Source organism: Hypanus sabinus, chromosome 8, assembly GCF_030144855.1.
Source record: "Hypanus sabinus isolate sHypSab1 chromosome 8, sHypSab1.hap1, whole genome shotgun sequence".
NCBI classification, from domain to species: Eukaryota; Metazoa; Chordata; class Chondrichthyes; order Myliobatiformes; family Dasyatidae; genus Hypanus; species Hypanus sabinus.
In genome coordinates, this window is record NC_082713.1 from 129,500,474 (window position 1) to 129,521,554 (window position 21,081).

The 21,081-nt window shown below is 42.1% G+C and overlaps 1 protein-coding gene across 1 annotated transcript in view; it reads left to right on the forward strand.

Moving 5' to 3' along the window:
- tmtc1 (transmembrane O-mannosyltransferase targeting cadherins 1) overlaps positions 1-19,750 on the forward strand; it is a 169,837-nt gene extending 150,087 nt beyond the window's left edge. The window contains exons 15-19 of the mRNA XM_059977827.1: positions 571-715; positions 10,418-10,555; positions 12,499-12,621; positions 16,654-16,731; positions 17,728-19,750. Of these exons, the coding sequence (XP_059833810.1) occupies positions 571-715; positions 10,418-10,555; positions 12,499-12,621; positions 16,654-16,731; positions 17,728-17,889 (646 nt within the window). The 3' untranslated portion in view covers positions 17,890-19,750. The remainder of the gene's footprint in view (positions 1-570; positions 716-10,417; positions 10,556-12,498; positions 12,622-16,653; positions 16,732-17,727) is intronic.
- The last annotated feature ends 1,331 nt before the right edge of the window (positions 19,751-21,081 follow it).

Sequence of the window (21,081 nt, forward strand, 5' to 3'; positions counted from 1 at the left end):
TGGATCCTGGGAGCAGCACTAACTGCTGCACTACTGGGCTGTTGAACGCACAGATTCAGACAGGAAAAAAATCTTTACATTCTAAGTGGTGCCATCATTTTCGGTCCCCTCAGTTCTGGGATGGGGGTGGGGTGTGTGTGTGTAAGTATAAATAACAGGGCTTGTGTAGCTGTGTAGCCCCCAGCGCACCCATTTCCAGCATCTGCAGATTCACTCGTGCACCCCTGGGTGTGTTGGTTGTTAACGCCAATGATATCTTTCATAGTTTGTTTCAATGTAAATGTTGATAAATGAATCGTGAGTCTGGTTGTCCACTCTGCTTGTCTGGCCAATGCCTCTGACTTGTGTTTTTGCTCCTGTGTGTGTGATGTTTGTCTGCAACCCAGAGCCATGCAGGTTGATCAGTTAGTTGGCTACCATCAATTGGTCATTGAGTGGAAGGAGCTTGGTTGATGGGGAATATTGGAGAGATAAGGTTTGGATGCTTGATGGTTGGCACAGACTCAGAGTGAAGGGCTTATTCCTGTTTTGTCAAAGTCCATATTGAAGAGATACTGTTGTTGTTTACAGAGCACTTGATGTTACTAGGACTGTGGATGCTCTCTCCCCTCTGGGGGCTCTGTACTACAACACAGGGAGGTATGAAGAGGCCTTGCAGATCTACAAAGAGGCTATCATAATGCAGCCCCAAAACAGTGAGCTACAACTGGCAGTGGTATGTATAAATGCTAGAGAAAGCATAAATGTGCAGCATCCTTTAAATTATCTGTAATGGAATATCTAGCAGTAATATACATTAACCTTATTAATTTAAGCAATGAACTCTGCTTAAGACTGGGTATGAAGCAGTATTTTCTGCAGTTATCTTCATTTGTAGGCAATTTTACAGAGTTCTAGTAATTAAAAATTAATCTCCAAGACACTCTACAAGCAGAAAAGCTGTAGAGGGCATTTAAAAAAAAGTTTTTAAAAATCTGTGAAATTGAATTATCAATGATGAAAGTTGATGATTTTTTAAAAAATTGCCAGAGTTCACAGTGACTGGGAACATAAAGCATTCAGCCAGTTACCCTGCTGTGAATTGAATTGACTTTATTACTTACATCCTTCATTTACATGAGGAGTAAAAAAATCTTTACATTACATCTCCATCTAAATGTGCAATGTGCAATTTATAGTAATTTATAAAATTATGTACAACAGGATAGTCAATATAACATAGAAATACAGTTGCTCAGCATGAATTAAGCAGTCTGATGGCCTGGTGCAAGAAGTTGTCCCAGAGCCTGTTGGTCCTGGCTTTTATGCTGCAATATCATTTCTCAGATGGTAGCAGCTGGAACAGTTTGTGGTTGGGGTGACTCAGGACCCCAATGATCCTTCAGGTCGTTTTTATGCACCTGTCTCTGTAAATGTCCTGAATAGTGGGAAGTTCACACCTACAGATGCGTTGGGCTGTCCGCACCACTCTCTGCAGAGTCCTGTGATTAAGCAGGTACAGTTCCCATACCAGGCAGTGATGCAGCCAGTCAGGATGCTCTGAATTGCATCCCTGTAGAAAGTTCTTGGGATTTGGGGGCCCATACCAAACTTCTTCAACCGTCTGAAGTGAAAGAGTCGCTGTTGTGCCTTTTTCACCACACAGCCGGTACATACAGACCACGTGAGGTCCTCTGTGATGTTTCTGCCAAGGAACTTAAAGCCGTTCACCCTCTCAACCCCAGTTCCATTGATGTCAATAGGGGTTAGCCTGTCTCCATTCCTCCTGTAGTCCACAACCAACTCCTTTGTTTTTGCAATGTTGAGGGAGAGGTTGTTTTCTTGACACCACTGTGTCGGGGTGATGACTTCTTCTCTGTAGGCTGCCTCATTATTATTTGAGATTAGGTCAATCAATGTAGTGTCATCAGCAAATTTAATTCGCAGATTGGAGCTGTGGGTGGCAAAACAGTCATGGGTATACAGAGAGTAAGGGGGGGGGGTTTAGTTCACAGCCCTGAGGGGCACCTGTGTTGAGGGTCAGAGGGGCAGAGGTGAGGGAGCCCACTCTTACCACCTGCCAGCAATCTGGCAGGAAATCCAGGATCCAGCTTCACAAGGCAGGGTGAAGGCTGAGGTCTCTGAGCTTCTTGTCAAGCCTGGATGGAATTATGGTGTAGAATGCTGAACTGTAGTCCAAGAACAGCATTCTCACATAAGCATCCTTCTTCTCCTGATGTTTAAGGACAGCGTGTAAAGCTGTGGCTATTGTGTCATCTGTTATTGGTTGTGTCGATAGGACATTTTCCAAGTACGTAGTGCCAAGTATGTAACAGTGGTGCATCAAGTCTGGACCTTAAATAGATTGAGAATTGTGGCTGGAATTGGTCTCGGGAAGGCTCAACAAATCTATAATATACCCTTCCGTGGACCTGATTGAGACCTTTCAGTTTTTTTAAAATCAATGATTTCAAAAGGAGGTATTGAATAATTTCCCTTCAGGTCAACCTTCCATATCTTTTTGTTAATTTGGAAAGTTCACTGGCTAGACAGAGAGCAGCTTTAATCCCTCATACCTGCTCAGCCTTTCAACAAGAACAAGGCTATTCTATTAGCTCAGTGCTATTGCCCAGGACTGACACCATGTCCCTTGATTCCATCATAAATCTATCAATCACTGAATCACAGCTGAATTTTAGAAAGTTCCTGGGTAAAGACCAAGGATTTGATGAATGTGATCTGTGCTTGTTATTGACTGTCAAACCTGTAAATTATAATTGTCACAGCATTATAAGGAACAAATCTGCTGCATTTCTCTTGGCTTAGTGCACGTACAAATCCTTACTGCCAGAACTCCTCTCAAATACACTGGCCATTCACACAACTGCCCATTTTCTGTACTCCATTTTTTTTTTTACTGCTCCTTGCTCCAAAGTAAATGCTCTCCTCAGACTACAAAGTTATCCAGTTGCACTCAGCTACCAAATGTTCGCCTGCCTTTGATAGTTCATATTTTCCAACCTGCCACAAATATCCACGATCCCCTTAACTGTATCCTCTTTACATGCTTTCTATTTCCTCACTCAATTTCTCCCTGCTGCCTAAGCTAATCTCAGTCCCGACACCAATGCCAATACAGCAAAACAACACACAATACAGCATACATGAGGAAATCTGCAGATACTGGAAATTCAAGCAACACACACAAAGTGCTGGTGGAACACAGCAGGCCAGGCAGCATCTATAAGGAGAAGCGCTGTCAACGTTTCGGGCCGAGACCCTTCATCAGGACTAACTGAAAGGAGAGATACTTTGAGAGTAGGAAGGGCCTCGAGGGGGAAATGCGAAATGATAGGAGAAGACCGGAGGGGGTGGGTGAAGCTGAGAGCTGGAAAGGTGATTGGCAAAAGTGATACAGAGCTGGAGAAGGGAAAGGATCATGGGACGGGAGGCCTAGGGAGAAAGAAAGGGGGAGGAGGGGAGCACCAGAGGGAGTTAGAGAAAAGGCAGGGTGATGGGCAGAAAGAGAGAGAACAAACAAACAACTAAATATGTCAGGGATGGGGTAAGAAGGAGAGGAGGGGCATTAACGGAAGTTAGAGGTCGATGTTCATGCCATCAGGTTGGAGGCTACCCAGCTGGTATATAAGGTGTTGTTCCTCCAACCTGAGTGTGGCTTCATCTTGACAGTAGAGGAGGCCATGGATCGACATATCAGAATGGGAATGGGACGTGGAATTAAAATGTGTGGCCACTGGGAGATCCTGCTTTCTCTGGCGGACCGAGCGTAGGTGTTCAGCGAAACAGTCTCCCAGTTTGCGCTGGGTCTCCCCAGTACATAAAGGACCACACCGGGAGCACCGGACGCAGTATAGCACACCAGCCGACTCACAGGTGAAGTGTCGCCTCACCTGGAAGGACAGTCTGGGGCCCTGAGTGGTGGTGAGGCATACAGCATTCAAAGTTGGCCCTCTTCAAACAACAGTTGTTTTCACAACTAATATGTGACATGAAATACTCCATTGCAAGATTATGGATCTTCTGAGTGCTTGTGTGCCAATAGATGCAAAGTAAAACAATGCCGTTTTCTGTGTCTCATGTGATTCTTCAGCCAGTTGGTACTGAGTGACATAACATTCGACTTGCATGCCTTAAAGTGAAATGAATGCAAGTTCACAACCTGTGGCAAATCAGCACTCAGCAGCTATCAGAATCAGGATTTTTCCATTTGAAGCTCGACTCTCTGTTTATAAAGCTCCTTACTAGGAACAATGGAATATTTCTTATCAATTTCTTTGATCTTATCAACCAATAATAACGCTTCATTCTTAATACGTTTCCTCATACCAACAGAATAGGAAATAACCTGACCTCGGATATATGCCTTAAAAGTGTCCCAAAGTGTCCTGTTGGAAATTTCTTCTGTAAAATTAGTTGAAAAGAAGAAATCAATCTGTTCCTTCACAAACTCAACAAAATCTGAGTCTTGAAGCAAATTGGAGTTAAATCGCCATTGTCTAATGCTAGGAACTGTATCCATTGATTTAATAGAAAGTTTCATTGGAGCATGATCGGAAATGGCAATAATGTCATAGTTACAGTCAGTCACAGATGGGATGAGATGAGAATTGATTTAAAAAAAGTAATCAATTCTAGAGTAAGAATGATACACAAGTGAAAAAAATGAAAATACTTTGTCCTTGGGGTGTAGAAATCTCCAGATCTCCAAAATTCCAGAATCATTCATGAAGGAATTGATAAGAGTAGCCGACTTGTTTGGTAAGGATTGAATAGATATAGATCTATCCATCGAAGGGTTCAAACAACAATTAAAATCCCCACCCATTATCAGCATATATTTATTTAGATCAAGGAAAGCAGTAAATAAATTCTTAAAAAATTTGGGATAATCCACATGGTTAATAAATATGAGCCATAACCACTTTTTTATTAAAAAGTAACCCAGTAATAAACAAGAATCTGCCATTCGGACCGGAAACAGTACCATGATGAACAAATGTAATTGAGGGATCAATAAAAATTGAAATACCTCTTATTTTAGCATGTGAATTCGTGTGAAACTGATGACCCTCTCAAAACCTGAGAAAACGCTGATTATCCTCTTTCCTCACATGAGCTTCTTGTATAAAAATAATATGAGCATTTAGTCTTTGGAATACTTTGAAAATATTCTTGCATTTAAATGAATGGTTTAAACCATTTGTATTCCAAGAGACAAAATTAATAATCTGAGCCATAATTACATAAAATCAAACCTTTGTTATGTAAAGAGTTAAGCATAATGTGAACTCATGAACCCGGAAGAGGAACAAAAGCTCAGCGAGGAACTCGAGGTGACAACACTGTATATATCTTTGTAGTTCTAAATCAGCCCAAATAAGAAAACTGAAAAAATAGGAAGACTCCCCACCCTCCACCCACAAAGCCCCCGGACTGAGCCTAAAGAAGGCCAGAAAAAGAAGTAACACTAAATCTACCCCCGTTTCTCCAGAAGGCAATTCCAAAAATGCATGTTAAAATATGGCTTGGTGGATCATTTAGAGATCTGAAGGTGGAGTGGAAGAAACTGTCCCTGAATTGTTGGGTATGTGTGTTCAGGCTCCTGTGCCACCTTCCCAGTAACAAGGAGAGGCATTTACCAGATAGTGAGGGTCCTTCTTAAGGCCCTGCCTCTTAAAGATGCCCTCGATGTTGGGGAGGACTGTGCCTCTGATAGAGCTGGCTGATTTTACCACCCTCTGCATCCCTTTGTGATCCTGTGCATTGGAGGCTCCATACGAGGTAGTGATATAGCCGGTCAGAATGTTTCCTGTCTGTACATTTGCAGACGTTAGCTAGAGTTTTTGATGTAGAGCTGCTGGTGTGCCGCCTTTGTGGTTGCATCAATGTATTGGGGCCAGGACAGAAAATTATCACCATCTCAATCAAGCAGCAAGTTTTAGTTGGTATTGGGTGATGCACCATCAATAACTCACTCTGAGACGTAAGGCGAGATATCGGCTTTTATTGACTGGAAGAAGGAACCAGGAGTGAGTGTCCATCATACTATGTCCTGGAGACTGAGGCCGAGCGTCAGGCCTCAGATCGCCTTTATACAGGGGCCTGTGGGAGGAGCCACAGGAGCAGTCAGCAGGGGGCGTGTCCAGACAGGCACATAGTTCACCACATTGGGCAGATTAAATAATGTGAGAATTTGGACAGGTCTGAAGGCAGCAGAGCTCTGCGAGATACTTCACATTCAGGGCAATGTACCCTCAGAACAAGGGCTTTAATTTAATGTTTTTTTTACAAAAATCTTGAATGCAGTATGTGACAAAATGATGTGAATAGAGCCGATGCTTCATAGATTCCTCAGTCAATGCTGACCTCCAGTGATTGCATGGGTTCCCTATGTGCTCTGGTTTCCTTCCACATTCCAAAGATGTGTGTGTTGTTAGGTTATTTACCCATTGCAAGTTGCTGCCTGTAGAATATGGGCAGGTTAAAGGGAATGGGGGGGGGGGGTTGATGAAGAATAAAATGGTATAGGGTTAGTGTGAATGGGCACTTGATGGTTGGCACAGACCCAGTGGGCCGAAGGTTCTGCTTCCAGGCTGGATGACCCTATGCCTCTAGAATCTCATTGGAGACAAATCTAGGATTCTATTTAAAGCTCTCACAATGATTCAGCAAATCAAATGCTGGGATTTTACTGAGCAGGACATTGCTTTATGTCAAAATCCTGCAGCTATCTCAGTCATTGGTGCCTGCGTGCTCATTCTGGTCAGCACAGCACACGTACCGCACCTAATGAAGGAATGTAGAGAAAATAATTGTAGCAGCTGGAGAGATTAGTCACTGGGAAGCAATTCTAAAGGGAAACTATATTCAGAGGTGACAGATGACAGTGTTCAGGTTTTCTAGAATGACGATATAACTTTGCACCTGACAGGTTGTTTCAATGAAAGCAGCAGTACATGTTTAAAGTGGGTGTGAGGTAAATTCAGAATTGATCGGTAGAAACATTATTTGAGTGAATGAGGCCAATCAGTGGAATATTGTAACCAAGTAAAAAGCGAACATCAACTTATTCAAAACCATAGATACATTACTTTCAGAAAGCAACAGTATCATGTGCAAGTAATTTAAGATTTGCTAAAATTCTCTTGAAATAATGAAGTGGCTGGTTCCTAAAATTCTTCCCAGTGTGGTTTTCTCCCCAATGGATATTCACTGATAGAGACTGATCAGTGAATTCTCTCATCAATATGATTGATGTGGTATCAAATGACTACCAGCATTGTAGAAAGTGAGCTGGGTGAACAGTCATCTTTTTTTCTTCCATGCACTTCTCGTGTTCCAGTTAAACTAGAAATTGAACCTGTCATGTCATGAAAAACAATCCAATGCTTTTTTCATAAAAATGTGAAATTCTGATTCTGAAGGTTAACTGAATTTATCAAAGTGCTTGTTTCAATTTTTTTCTCTAATTCAGAAACGTAAGAAAATTTATATGATATTAGGTTATGGAAGTCTTTGAAGTTCCCAGAAAGTACTGTAAATTTTGAATTAGAAGGTAGGGAATACTTCAGAAAAATTGTATTCACCAGGGAATTGCTATTGAGCAAACTGTTGGAGGTGCAGGCTGTTAAATCTCTCTGTCCTGATGGACTTCATCTTAGGGTCTTTTAAGTGGCTCATGAAGTAGTTGATGGATTGGTTTTAAATTTCCTAAATTCTCTCGATGTGGGAAAGTCTCATTAAATGATAAAAGAACATCAATGTAAGTTTTTATTAAAAAAGGAGGGAGGCTTAGAACAGTAAACTAGTCCAATTAGCTTAACATCTCTCAGAGAAAAAAATGTTAAAATGTCTTTAAGGTGGAGAACTTAAAAAAAAATCAGGTTAATCAGAAGAAGTTACAATGGCTTTGTGAAAGGGAAATCATATGTCCAATTTATTGGAGTTCTTTAAAGAGATGATGTGCTGTGGATAAGTGGGAACCCATGATATGCAATATACTATATATAGATTTCCAGAAGGAATTTGATAAGGTGCTGCATCAAAGACTATTGCCAAAAATTTAAGCTTGTATGGTGGAAAGTAACATTTGGTGTGGGTGGAGGATTGGAGGCTGACAGGAAACAAAGGAGGCATGAATGTATGTTTTGCTGATCGATAAGATGTAATGAGTGGTGTGCCACAGTGATTGGTGCTGGGGCCACAACACTTTACAATTTATAAAAGAAATGATTTGCATGAAGACACTGAAGGTATGGCAACAAAATTTCTGATGACAGAAAGATGGATAGGAAAGTTGGATTGTGAAAGAGTCAGGGAAGCCACAAAGGTTGCTTAAGTAAGTTTGCAAAGATTTGGCAACAAATGTATAATGTGGGAAAATGTAAAATTATCCATTTTAGTAGGAAAAATAAAATGACAGGAGATTGTTGGGCTTTCGGCTGCAGTAGGCTTTGGGTGTTTGAGTGCATAATTTGCAAGAGGTTAGCGTGAAACAAAATAATTAGCTGAGCTAACAGTATGTTTTTATTGTGAAGGAAATGAAATTAAAATAATAGAGGTTATTTTTCAGTTGGGTAGAGTACTGGTAAGACCAGATCGAGAGTATTTGTACTCTCCTGGCCTCCTTAATTAAGGAAAAATATTTTTCTTGTATTTAGTGGAGGACAGTTTCTTCCACTAATACCCAGGAGGAGCAAGTTGACTTATGAAGAAAGGTTGGACAAGCTAGGTGCCTGTTTGCTTGGAATTTGAATGAATGTGAAGGGATTTGATAGGAAAACTGGATCCTGAGGAGTATTTTAAATGTATGTGGAGAAAATGTTTCTTCTTGTAGGAAAATTTATGATTTAGCATTAAATTAAATCTAGAAGGTAAGCTACAGTTTAAAAATAACATTGAAGGGTGAATGAGGTGTTAGATAACTGGAAGATAGCTGTTGTGGTTCTGCTTCATCTGACAATTGGTTAAACATTTTCTGGGTGTAGGAAAGGGGTCACTTATTTGACAATTTATTTATAAATGGTGGTGTTTGTTAATTTTTGCTGGCTGCTTGATTAAGTGCCAGATTTGAAATATGAGTGGAGTGTGTTGGGACTTTCTGTGGAGATTGAGATCATTTAGGTTAATAGGCTCTTGGCAAGAGCCAGTAAAAAAAAAACTAGGTTTAAGCTGAGCGGGCATTATTGGAGTGGGGCAGGGTTAGAGTAGGGAACAGAGGGTTTTCCTCGAGGCTTCAGCGAAAGGTGGTAGAGGCCAGATTTCGGTTTAGTCCTGATGGTTTCCCTTTCGGTTAGCCCTGACGAAGGGTCTCAGCCCGAAACGTCGACAGCGCTTCTCCCTATAGTTACTGCCTGGCCTGCTGTGTTCCACCAGCATTTTGTGTGTGTTGTTGTTTGAATTTCCAGCATCTGCAGATTTCCTCATAGAGGCTAGATTGAGGCTTATGTAAGGTTTCTCTTCCTTTGTCTATTAGTGCCTAGCTAGAGTAGTGAGAATGGATTCCCGGTCAGTGGTGTGATCCTCATGCAAGATGTGAGCGATCTGGGAGGACTTGATTAGCACCCATTCACCACCTTACACATTCATTGGCACCCAGTGGCTGCAGTGTTTCACATCAACTGGCACTGCAATTACTTGCCCCAACTACCTTGACAGTATCTCACAACCCATAGACACCACCACCATGAAAACAGCACCACCCGCAGGTTCACTGATGGAACCATTTTGCTGTTCTATTCTTTCATCATCGCTGGGTCTGAATCCCAAAACTCTCCTCAACCGGCATTGAGGGAGAAATATAAACATTAAGGTGGAGAAGAGTCATGAATCTTTGGAATTCTCTGTTCAGAGCGGTGGGTGACAAAGCATTGAAGGTCACAACAGAATGATCTTTGAATTATAGGGGAATCCAGAGCAGAGTGGATTTTCTTGACTGGAAGAACAGGCTTGAGGGCTGTAAGACAAATGCTTCCTCCTATTTCTTATGCTTTACCCCATTAAATATTTCACCTGTTTTTTTATGAATTCTATCTTACTTAACACACACAAAATCCTGGAGGAACTTGGCAGATCGGGCAGCATCCACAGAGGGAAATGAACAGTCAATACATTTTGGCCCAGACCTTCCACCAGGACCTGCCTGACCTGATGAATTCCTCCAGCATTTTGCTTTTTATTGACACAGGAAATTTTGTTTCAGAGTGTCTCTCTGAGCAGAGGTGCCCAGCCGCAGTAAAGGACCAGATCTCTCAGACTACAACTGCAAAGCCCTCTGTTACTCCTCTGGGCTGGCTGGACACATCACTTACAGACTTTGCATTGCCAGTGTCTGAGTTGGCTAGTTGGCCTGGCCTTGCTACCAGCACTCTGTGCAAGTCTGGACTGTTATGGGTTGACTCTTGGCTTGTTTTGTTAGGCCCAGGTCCTGTCGGTGGCTGGTAGAGCCAGAGAGGCTGAAAGGCTCATCAAGCAGGTGGCAAGTGAAAGGGGCAACTGTCTGGAGTGCCAGCGACTCCTGTCCGTTATCCACAGTAAGAGGGGGAACTTGAAAGAGGTGAGGATCGTCAGTAAGACGTTTATTCATTCACTTGTCAGCTTCTTACTTTCTTTTTGAATCTTTATTAATTTTCAAATTCATATACATAACAACAGTAATAGTGCAAAGAGAATGGGTTTACAGCATTGATAATTGCATATATGAATATAAACTAGAAATAACATAAGTATACTGAGCTTCCCAAACTCTTAATGTAATTAAACATGTTTTAAAAAAAAGTGGAAAAAAATATCAAAAGAGAAAAAAAACCCAAATTGAAAAAAGAAACTTGTCAACTTTTTAAGTGAGATGAACAACATCTGGGGCTCTATCCGTGGTCTTCTAAGGTTCTATTTAACACTGAATGCAGTTCACAGCATGGAAGGGAGACATTTGCCCTGTAGTTAAGTTGAGGTGCTTAGCCTTCACGTGAGCCTCCTTCCATGTCACTGATGCCCGTCAGTATTCCCCCTGTGCCCGGTTGCAGCTGCCGATAAATCCACCTACGCTGTTCACCTCAGTTGCCTCTCATGGATCCTGGTTCACATTTCTGGCACTGAGTTTTGCTCCCTCATGGGGAGAAAGTGCTAACTGCAACACAGGCTCTCCCCAGGTTACAAGAAGGTTCTTCTCTTTTGAACGGTTCATCAGAACGTGGCTGTGAACTGAGATTCCATGTGGCAGTAGGTGCCGGCAGCAGACGGCAGATCCGTTCTGCTGGTTTGAAAACGCTCGTTCACATGTACATTCTGTATATAAGCCAGGAGTTCACAACCTTTTTTTAAAATATATTTTTATTGAAGGAATGACACAATACAGAATACATAATGGATTACATTTTCCTGCATTTTGCTTTTATATCTTACCCCTAAACAAACCTCCCCTCACCCTCCCTCCCCAAACATACCATGGCAGCTAATGCATTTACAACCTTAAGAGTACCTGCATTCTACTATCCCTCCTATCATGCTGGATACAAGCTTTGGTGTCACAATTGGCTTGAGCTTCAATCACAGGAATGAGGGAAGGAAATTCAGTCAGGGTTACTGCTTGCTATCCTGTGGCCTTTATTGGAAGTATTTACATTTGCAGGCTCAGATAAGCCTGCTTGCAGGCTCAGATAAGGGTCCCTTATCAAAGAAAGGACAAGCTGGCATTGGGCAGAGTCCAGCAGAGGTTTCACGAGAATGATCCTGGGAAAGAAAAGGTTAATATATGAGGAGTGCTTGATGCTTAGGTTAAGGTATTTTCAGAACTCAGTCCCACCTGAAGATGAGGGGTATGGAAAGATGAGGTGAGAGGAAGATGCAAACAGTGGAGTTGTGTTTAGTAATGAGCCAGGAATTACCCAGTGACTGCCCTGCAGAGCTGTCTGTGGGAATGACTTCCACAGCTCTACCACCCTCTGGCTTAAGAAATTCCTCCTCATCTCTGTTCTAAAGGGATGTCCTTTTATTCTGAAGCTGTGTCCTTTGATCCAAGACTCGCTTAGTATTGGAAACATCCTCTGAATATCTGCCCTACCTTGGTTTATGAAAAGAAAAATTAGGTCTTTACAAACCAAAGTAGTCAACAGTTTGGATATCCCAGTGCATATCAGTGTGAATATCTACTTGTGTATGTGTGCCTATGTTTATGCCCTGTGTCCCTGCATAGAATATGTCAGTTAAAAAATGTCTCTGTTCTAATAGCTTGCTTCTGTGTCGATCACATTAAACGTATTATGTTTCATGAATGCATGAATGCAATCATTTATCTTTCTATATGTGTGTCTGTATGTACTTCCCTTTGTGTGTGTGTGTGCTTATGAACGTTTTCTGATATAAGAGTGTTTCATTCATACGTATATGCCTGCAACTTCAGAATTGGCTTCTTTGTTGTGGACTTAATTTTTGTTTTTACTTAGTAAGAGGCAACCAGTCAGAAATGAATGCTCACAATTTCTCCTCCTTCCATATTAGGCACTTGACGCTGTGAAAGAGGCTGTCCAAATGAAGCCCAAAGATCCAAAAGTCCTAGCGGAACTTTATTTTTCTGAAGGAAATCTTCTGAGGGAGCTGAATAGGCTGGACGTGGCTTTTGAGGTGCGCAGTTTACTGAACTTCAAGTGTTGGTCTTGCTAGTGATGCCCTTATAAATTAGTAACACATAGGTTTGAAAGTATAAGGAACCCACAGGTATTACTAAAAGAACTAGACTATTTCTGCAGAGCCTTCCATGATCTTGGATGTCCTAAAGGTCACTACAACCAGTGAAGTATCTGTTGGGGTACATTTGTGGAAGAGAATGATGGAATTGCTATGGCACAGAAGGAATCCGTGGAATCCATTATGCTTATGCAAACTCCCTATCATGCCTTCTACATAGTCTTATTCCTCTTCTACGCAACTTTGCAAATTCTTTCCTTGAAAAAATTCAAATCCTTATCTTTCCCCCATTCTTACAGGCAGTGTGTCCCAGATTATCTAGTTGTTTTATTTCTCTTACATACCCAGTTTATTTTCTGCCCATCTTTTAAAATCTATGGCCCTTAATCCTTGATTATCTTGACAGAGGAAAAAGGAAGCATATGTTAGATATAAGAAGCAGGAAGTAGGAGGGACTCATGAGAAATATAGAGTAGCCAGGAAGGAGCTAAAGAAAGGACATAGGAGAGCTCGAAGGGGGCATGAGAAGGCCTTGGCATGTAGGATTAAGAAGAACCCCATGGCGTTCTATGCGTATGTGAAGAATAGGAGGATGACGAGAAGGAAGGTGGGACTGCTAAAGGATAAAGAGGGCAACATGTGCCTGGAGGCGGAGGAAGTTGGGGAGGTCCTAAATGAATACTTTGCTTCAGTATTCGCAAGTGAAAAGGATCCTGATCAGGATAAGGTCAAAGTAGAGCGGGCCTGTGTGCTGAACAATGTGGAGATTAAGGAAGAAGTAGTGCTGGATCTTCTTAAAAACATTAAGATTGATAAATCCCCAGGGCCGGATATGATACACCCCAGGTTGTTGTGGGAATTGAGAGAAGAGATCACAGGAGCATTAGCCATGATCTTTGAATCCTCTTTGGCTGCAGGGGAAGTGCTGGAGGACTGGAGAATGGGAAATGTAGTTCCCTTGTTCAAAAAAGGTAATAGGGAGACACCTGGGAACTATAGACCGGTGAGTCTTATGTCGGTGGCCTGAAAACTACTGGAAAGGATTCTTAAGGATAGGATCTACGAGCATTTGGAGAAGTACAGTCTACTCATGGATAGTCAACATGGCTTTGCGAAGGGAAGATCATGCCTCACGAGCATGATTGAAGTTTTTGAAGAGGTAACAAAAGAAATTGATGAGGGTAGGGCATTGGATGTGGTCTACATAGACTTTAGCAAAGCATTTGACAAGGTCCCTCATGAGCGACTCGTCCAGAAAATCATGAGGCAAGGGATAAGTGGAACTTTGGCTGTTTGGATAAAAAATTGGCTTAAAGGAAGAAAGCAGAGGGTAGTTGTGGAAGGAAAGTATTCTGCCTGGAGGTCGGTGACTAGTGGAGTGCTGCAGGGATCTGTCCTGGGACCCCTGCTATTTGTGATTTTTATAAATGGCCTGGATGAAGAGGCGGAAGGATGGCTAAGTAAGTTTGTGGATGACACGAAGATTGGAGGAGTAGTGGATGGAGCTGTAGGTTATTGGTTTCAAGAGGATATAGACAGGCTGCAGAGTTGGGCAGAAAAATGGCAGATGGAGTTCAATCCGGATAAGTGTGAGGTGATGCATTTTGGAAGGACAAACCAGAAGACTGAGTACAGGATTAATGGTCAGTTACTTAAGAGTGTGGATGAACAAAGGGACCTTGGGGTTCAAATCCAAACATCCCTCAAGGCTGCTGCACAGGTTGATAGGGTAGTTAAGAAGGCCTATGGGATGCTAGGCTTCATTAACGGGGGATTGAGTTCAAGAGTAGAGAGATGATGTTGCAACTCTACAAATCCCTGGTGAGACCGCACTTAGAGTATTGTTTTCAATTCTGGTCACCTCATTATAGGAAGGATGTGGAAGCTATGGAGAGAGTGCAGAGGAGATTTACCAGGATGTTGCCTGGTTTGGAGAAAGTCATATGAAGCAAGGTTAGCAGAGCTGGGACTTTTCTCTTTGGAGCGTAGAAGAATGAGAGGGGACTTGATAGAAGTCTACAAGATTATGAGAGGCATAGATAGGGTGGATAGTCAGAACCTGTTTCCCAGGGCACCAATAGCAAACACCAAAGGGCATATGTACAAAATTAAGGGAGGGAAGTGTAGGGGAGATATCAGGGGTAAGTTTTTTACACAGAGGGTTGTGAGTGCCCGGAATGACTTGCCAGGGATGGTGGTGGAGGCTAAAACATTAGGGGTATTTAAGAGCCTCTTGGACAGGCACATGGATGAAAGAAAAATGGAGGGTTATGGGGTAGTGTGGGTTTAGTACTTTTTTTTAAAGGATTATATGGGTCGGTACAACATGGAGGGCTGAAGGGCCTGTACTGTGCTGTAGTGTTCTATGGTTCTATAGTTTCTCTATGTTTATCCTACTTAACTCTGTCGTGATCTTATCCATGCAACACACACAAAATGCTGGAGGAACTCAGCAGGAAAATCTCCGGTCCTGCTGAAGGGTCTCGGCCCGAAACATCGACTGTACTCGTTTCTATAGTTGCTGCTGGGCCTGCTGAGTTCCTTTAGCATTTTGTGTGTGTTACTCGGATTTCCAGCATCTGCAGATTTTCTTTTGTTTATGATCTTATCCACCTCTGTCCACTTCTCCCAGGGTATCAAGGCCATCCCCTCGTATCTCCCTCCTTATTGAAACCACTTGGTAAATCTGTTCTCTACCTTATTTCACACCTTTCCATTTTGTTCTTTAGTCACTGTTGTAATTCAGCAAAATTTTGGAGTAGCTAAATCCCACAATGAACAATGAGTTAAATAATGATATAGTTTGAGGGGAAAGTACTGGGGAAAACACAGATCTACTCTTCCAAGAAAAACAGTGACACAGAATCTAACATGTATAGCTGTGAGGATGATGTGGACATCACTTAACCTCTCATTCAAGAAATCGTACCTCTCACTGTGCACCATTCTTTGATTGCTACATTGTGATGCCAGCCTGGATGTCATTCCGAAATTTCAGGAATAGGACTTGAGCTCATCATCCACGGATTCACAGACAAAAGCTATCACTGACTAATGCTAACGCTTCACTGGAAATTGATTGACTGGAAATGCAAGAGAAGTTTCCTGAATTGGCTGTCAGGCTGAAGACGGTCATGGACTTCAGGCTTTGGCTTTGACTCATTTGGGCCAAAGGAGCTGTTTCCGTGCTATATAACTCCATGCCTGGTCAGCATCCCAGCAACAACAGGATAGCTGGAGGTGTTGAGTGGGTTGGATCTGTCTGTTCTGCCCTTGTAGCTGCCTGGCTTTTTCCTTACTTGGACACCAGGTTTGGGCGGATGGATAAGTTGCCAATATGAGCTGGAGTGGAGAGCAAGATAGACTAGATTATCAATAGGGTAAAGAGCAGCACCCCCAGTCTCTCAGCCCACTTGCCCATGAGGCAGGTGACACTCTAATGATGAGAGAGAGTGAGCATGTGCAATGTTAGTGCTCATTTCACATGTCTGGTTTGACCAATCTCCGTGTGCAGGGAGGTGTTTAGAATATGCCCTTCTGTTAAACCTTTGTCTGGTTTTAAGAAATTCCTTTATACATCCCTGATGAAGGGTCATAGGCCAAAACATTTACTGTTTATTCTATAGGAAGAAGTACAGTCGACGTTTCGGGCCGAGACCCTTCGTCAGGACTAACTGAAAGAAGAAGATAGTAAGAGATCTCTTCTTTCAGTTAGTCCTGACGAAGGGTCTCAGCCTGAAACGTCGACTGTACTTCTTCCTATAGATATTGCCTGGCCTGCTGCGATCCACCAGCATTTTGTGTGTGTTGCTTGAATTTCCAGCATCTGCAGATTTCCTCGTGTTACTGTTTGGATGGATGTAGTTTGGCCTCCTGAGTTTTTTCAGCATTTTGTGTGTGTAGCATCTGCAGAATCTCTTGTGTTTCTGAAATATAACATGTTTCTTTCTCTTTGTTCTGATCACCCAGAGCTATAAGCAGGCGGTAGAGCTGAGTCCAGATCTGTCGCAGGCTTGGATGAACATGGGTGGGATTCGACATATTAAGGTCAGTGGGAAATTGCCCTGTTCCTCAATTCTGCTTCATTAGTCTCTGAAACCTAGTGAGAATGTTTACCTTTATGGGGTAGAACATAACTAATGGCCAAAAATATAGTTAGTCACCAAGAAATCCAGTAGGGAATTTAAAGGAAGCTTTGTTATCCAAAGAATGGTGAAGTTGTGGAACTTCCTCCTGCAGGGAATGATTCAGGAGAATAATATCCATGTTTTTTTTTTAAGGAAAAGTTGGATTACAATTGAGTTAGAATGGAAAACAGAGTAACACCAATAGATTTTTGTAAAGATGGGAGGAGGCTTGTTCTGGCAGATAAACACCAGTATGGACTGGTCGGGCTGAATAGCCTCTTTCTGGGCTGTACATAATGTGTGAAAGATGGAGATGGAAAGTGAAACAGATCACAACTGTCCCTAATGTTTATTTACGTCGGACAGCTTTGCTTCTGATAGAAGCTTTGAACAGAGAAAAATGGCCTCCTCCACCATTCACAACTGTGACTGACCCTCTCTCTCAACATCAAATCCCTGCTTTCTCCTCATTACTGATGTGCTGGAGTACATTTCCTTTCGACTGAGACTGGTTTGCAGTCTCATTGGAGTGATGGAGAATAAGAGGTGACTTGATAGAGTAGTACAGGATTTTAGGAGGCATTAATAGAGTGGATAGTCAGACATTTTTCCCCTGGGTGGAAATGGCTAATACCAAGGGCATAATTTTAAGGAGATTGGAGTAAGGTATAAGGGGGATATGAATAGTAAGTTTTTTTTTAAACAGAGAATGGTAGTGTGTGAACGTGCAGCCCAGGGTGGTGGTAAAAGCAGGTACTTTAGGGACGTTTAAGAAACATGTGGATGATAGAAAAGTGGAGGACTCTGTGGGAGGGAAGAGGTAGATTGATCTTAGAGTAGGTTAAAACATGGGCACAGTGTTGTGGGCCCAAATGGCCTGTACTGTACTGTAATTTTCCGTGTCCTATCCTGGCAGGGCGACTACGTTGCAGCACGTAGCTACTATGAGAAGGCCCTGGAGCTGGTGCCGAACAGCAAGATTCTGCGCGAAAACCTCAACAAGCTGGACCGGCTGGAGAAGAGGTTGCAGGCAGGCAGCAGGGTCAAGCAGAGCCCTCAAGACCAAGGCACAGGGTGACGGAGCAGGTTCGCTCTCAGCTTCTGTGTGGCACAGCAAGAAGTGAAGGTATATTAGTGGTTCTTATGGTGTCCTCAGTGACTGAAACAACAGAGGAATCTATCTACCATGAAGAAATGAGAAGGCATTGATTGTATTATGACTGGCATTTACTGAGACTGCTACACCTGCCTTGCTTCAAGCTTCTGCAGTGTGGGGACACCTTCTCAGCCTCTGATTTGGTGATGCTCAACATGATGAAGAAACTCCCAGCTTTAATTCAGAACCACATAATTTAGCCTTTCTTTGAATGGCTCTTGTTTAGTAGACTCTGACGCAGCTTAATACAATACACAGGAGGAAAATTATCAAACCAAATTGTTTTCGTCAGTAAAGAGCAAAATTAAAGACATCCATTGTAGATCATTTTGCTCCTGCTTGTATCAAAGCAAGCTGACTAATGGGTGTCTGAAGCTGACATGGTTTCATCCTACTGGAAATTCTTTGTGAATAGCATGCAATGAAAACAGTCGGGGACGGTGTTAGTTGCAATGCATCGAATATTGATTGCAGTGTACAGTGTGTCTGTGTTGATCCATAGGTCATTTTCTTGTCTGAAAAAGTTCACATGAAATGTTAAGATGCACAGTCAATGATCAGACACTAGTGAGGTAAATCACAAAGGCAGAAACAGGCAAGCTTTACTTTAAATGTTGAGACACAAGAGTCTGCTTCCTGTGAAAGTGTTTGTTCTTCTGATCCTTTGGAGGGTCAGTGGGTCATTGATTTAATGTCAGTAATGGAGGGATGAGACTATGTGCCAGTGTCTGCCTCCAGTTTAATCCTGCATGAGATGAGTTTAAAATTGCTGGGATTAACATCCTGATGGGGCACTGGAGGAGAAAAGTCTGGACACATCTCAGATAAAGTTTGGAAACTGATAGGTCTGTTCCTCACAATCAAACTGATTGTGAGTGCACAATGTCAAACCAAGAGACCTTCCTGAGCTTACCTGCCTTTGATCGAAGGGTCGCCTCTCTCTGACTGTCAGCTCTTGTGGTGGCAGAGCTGTTAGTGATGTTCTGTGTTGGCCTTCCAGTCTGGATGTTCTCCCACAGCTAGGGGTTCGGTTGACTGTCCTGACCTTTATTCCCAAACTTTGAATGGGCAAGGGGCAGGGCTTCCTGGTGTGCCCGAAATGTGCCAGGGACGGTAGCCAGCATCACAAGAGAAATGAAGATTGGAAAACCTGTTTTATTGAGAAGGGAAAAGTTCACTTGACCTGGATTTCTTTTGAAATATTTGGATCATCTCACATGTAAAAACAAAATAGGTTAGTTTCTAATTCTCTCCCTGAAGTGCTGGCAAGATTGACATTAAGTTCTGCTCAGATTGTTGAGTGATTTTTTTTCTTTATGTAGTTTTATACTGGTATTATAGGCGCAGATTAGAGAAGCACAGTGATATTTTGGAAGTGAACATGTCTGTGAGTTTCCAGCTTCTTCCCCGCTTCCCCCTCCCTTAACTGAGCTACCCATGGTTATCCTCCCGCTACTGTCAGTGTTTCAGACTGCCCTTCCGCTCTACAAATCCAGGCGGTTTTACTGCGAGTCAAATCAGCCATTTGTATCAGAGCACATATTGTATCATAACATTGTGATGAGATTAAAGTGGCAACAATTGAAAAATTAATCATTCAGTGGGTGATCAGATACCTAATGTTGGGTCATTTGAAATTAGATTTCTTATTTAATCTGAAAGTGTGACCTCTGATTCCTGTCCTTTAGACTCCAGTTATACTACAAAACTGTTTTCAGTATTTCTATTTTTACATAGAATGTATAATTTATTTATGAAAAATATTAAAACCATAATATATTTACTTATGCTCTGTATATACATTTGTCTGTGTGAATTGTATGTATTAAACACATTGACTATATTGATTTTAAATGCAAACATTTTACAAAGCTGAAATGATTGAAAAAAGAACATCATAGAGGCACAAAAGTTTGGAAATACTGTTATCTGAGGCAGAAAAGCAAATGACCAGAACTCAGTTAGTCAGGCAGCAACGATACTGTGCCTTGTATTCAGCTCCAACCCTTTGTTCACATGAATGAGCGCTACAACCAGGGACTTTGACCAATTTAACTGAGAATTATTATTTGCAAATCACATGCACCTTTTCCACAGTAGAACCCCAAAAAACAGGGAAAAATGTCAGGCATGGGAGACTAAAAATTCAAAAACTGAAATGTCAGCACTTTAAAAGAATTAACCCCCCTTTGCTCCGTACTTAGTTGAACCACCTCTTGCAGCTCTTTTTGGATAAGTCTCTATTAGCTTTGCACAACATGATGGAGCAAGATTAGTCCTGATGAAAGTTAGAATAGTAATTACAAAGGAGATGAATACTTTTTCAGCCTCACAATTTTGGTTTTTAATTTTTAATTGCTGACAGGTTTTGGAATTTTTCTTTTGATTTAACATGATGCACAGCGTTTTGTAGATTAGCTCAAAAATCCCACTTAAATATACCTTAAATTTAGAAAATGAGACAGTAAAATGTGAAAGTAGTTGTGGGGGCTGAATGCTTTTTCAGCAAAATGTTCAATAGTTCAGTAATTCCATTTAATATCAGAGAATGTATACAATATACAACCTGCAGTTCTTACTCTCCACAGACAACCTCAACCTCCAGAAGAAACCCACCAAAGAAAGCCCCCTACCCACTCCCACACACAAGTAGCAGCAAGCAGTTTCAACCCCCCTTCCCCCTACTGATTCTAGCATAAAGCATCAGCCATTCCCACCACCCACCATGCAAACAACAGCAAAGCCCCCAAAGAGAGACCATGGTCTACAGTCCATCAATAACTAACTGTTCACTCCAACATTTTTGACAACCCATACGCATGCTCTCTCAAGGGAGAGACAGGTATCACTCCTACCACAGCGAGAGGGGAGACAACAGTTGCTATCTCAATGTTAGTCAGTATAGACTGCTGCTTTTTATTTTGATTTTCTGACTTGAGAACCAGCAGCAAACTCTCCCTCACCATTGAGAGAACCAATCAATCGATTATCGAGTACAGAGCCCTCCGGCAGCCACTCATGTTGTCTTCAATGTTCCAGTTCCCACTACACTTCAGTTCATGTCCACGGGAGGTGCACAAGGCCCCGAAGACACTCGACTTCAGGTCAAACCAG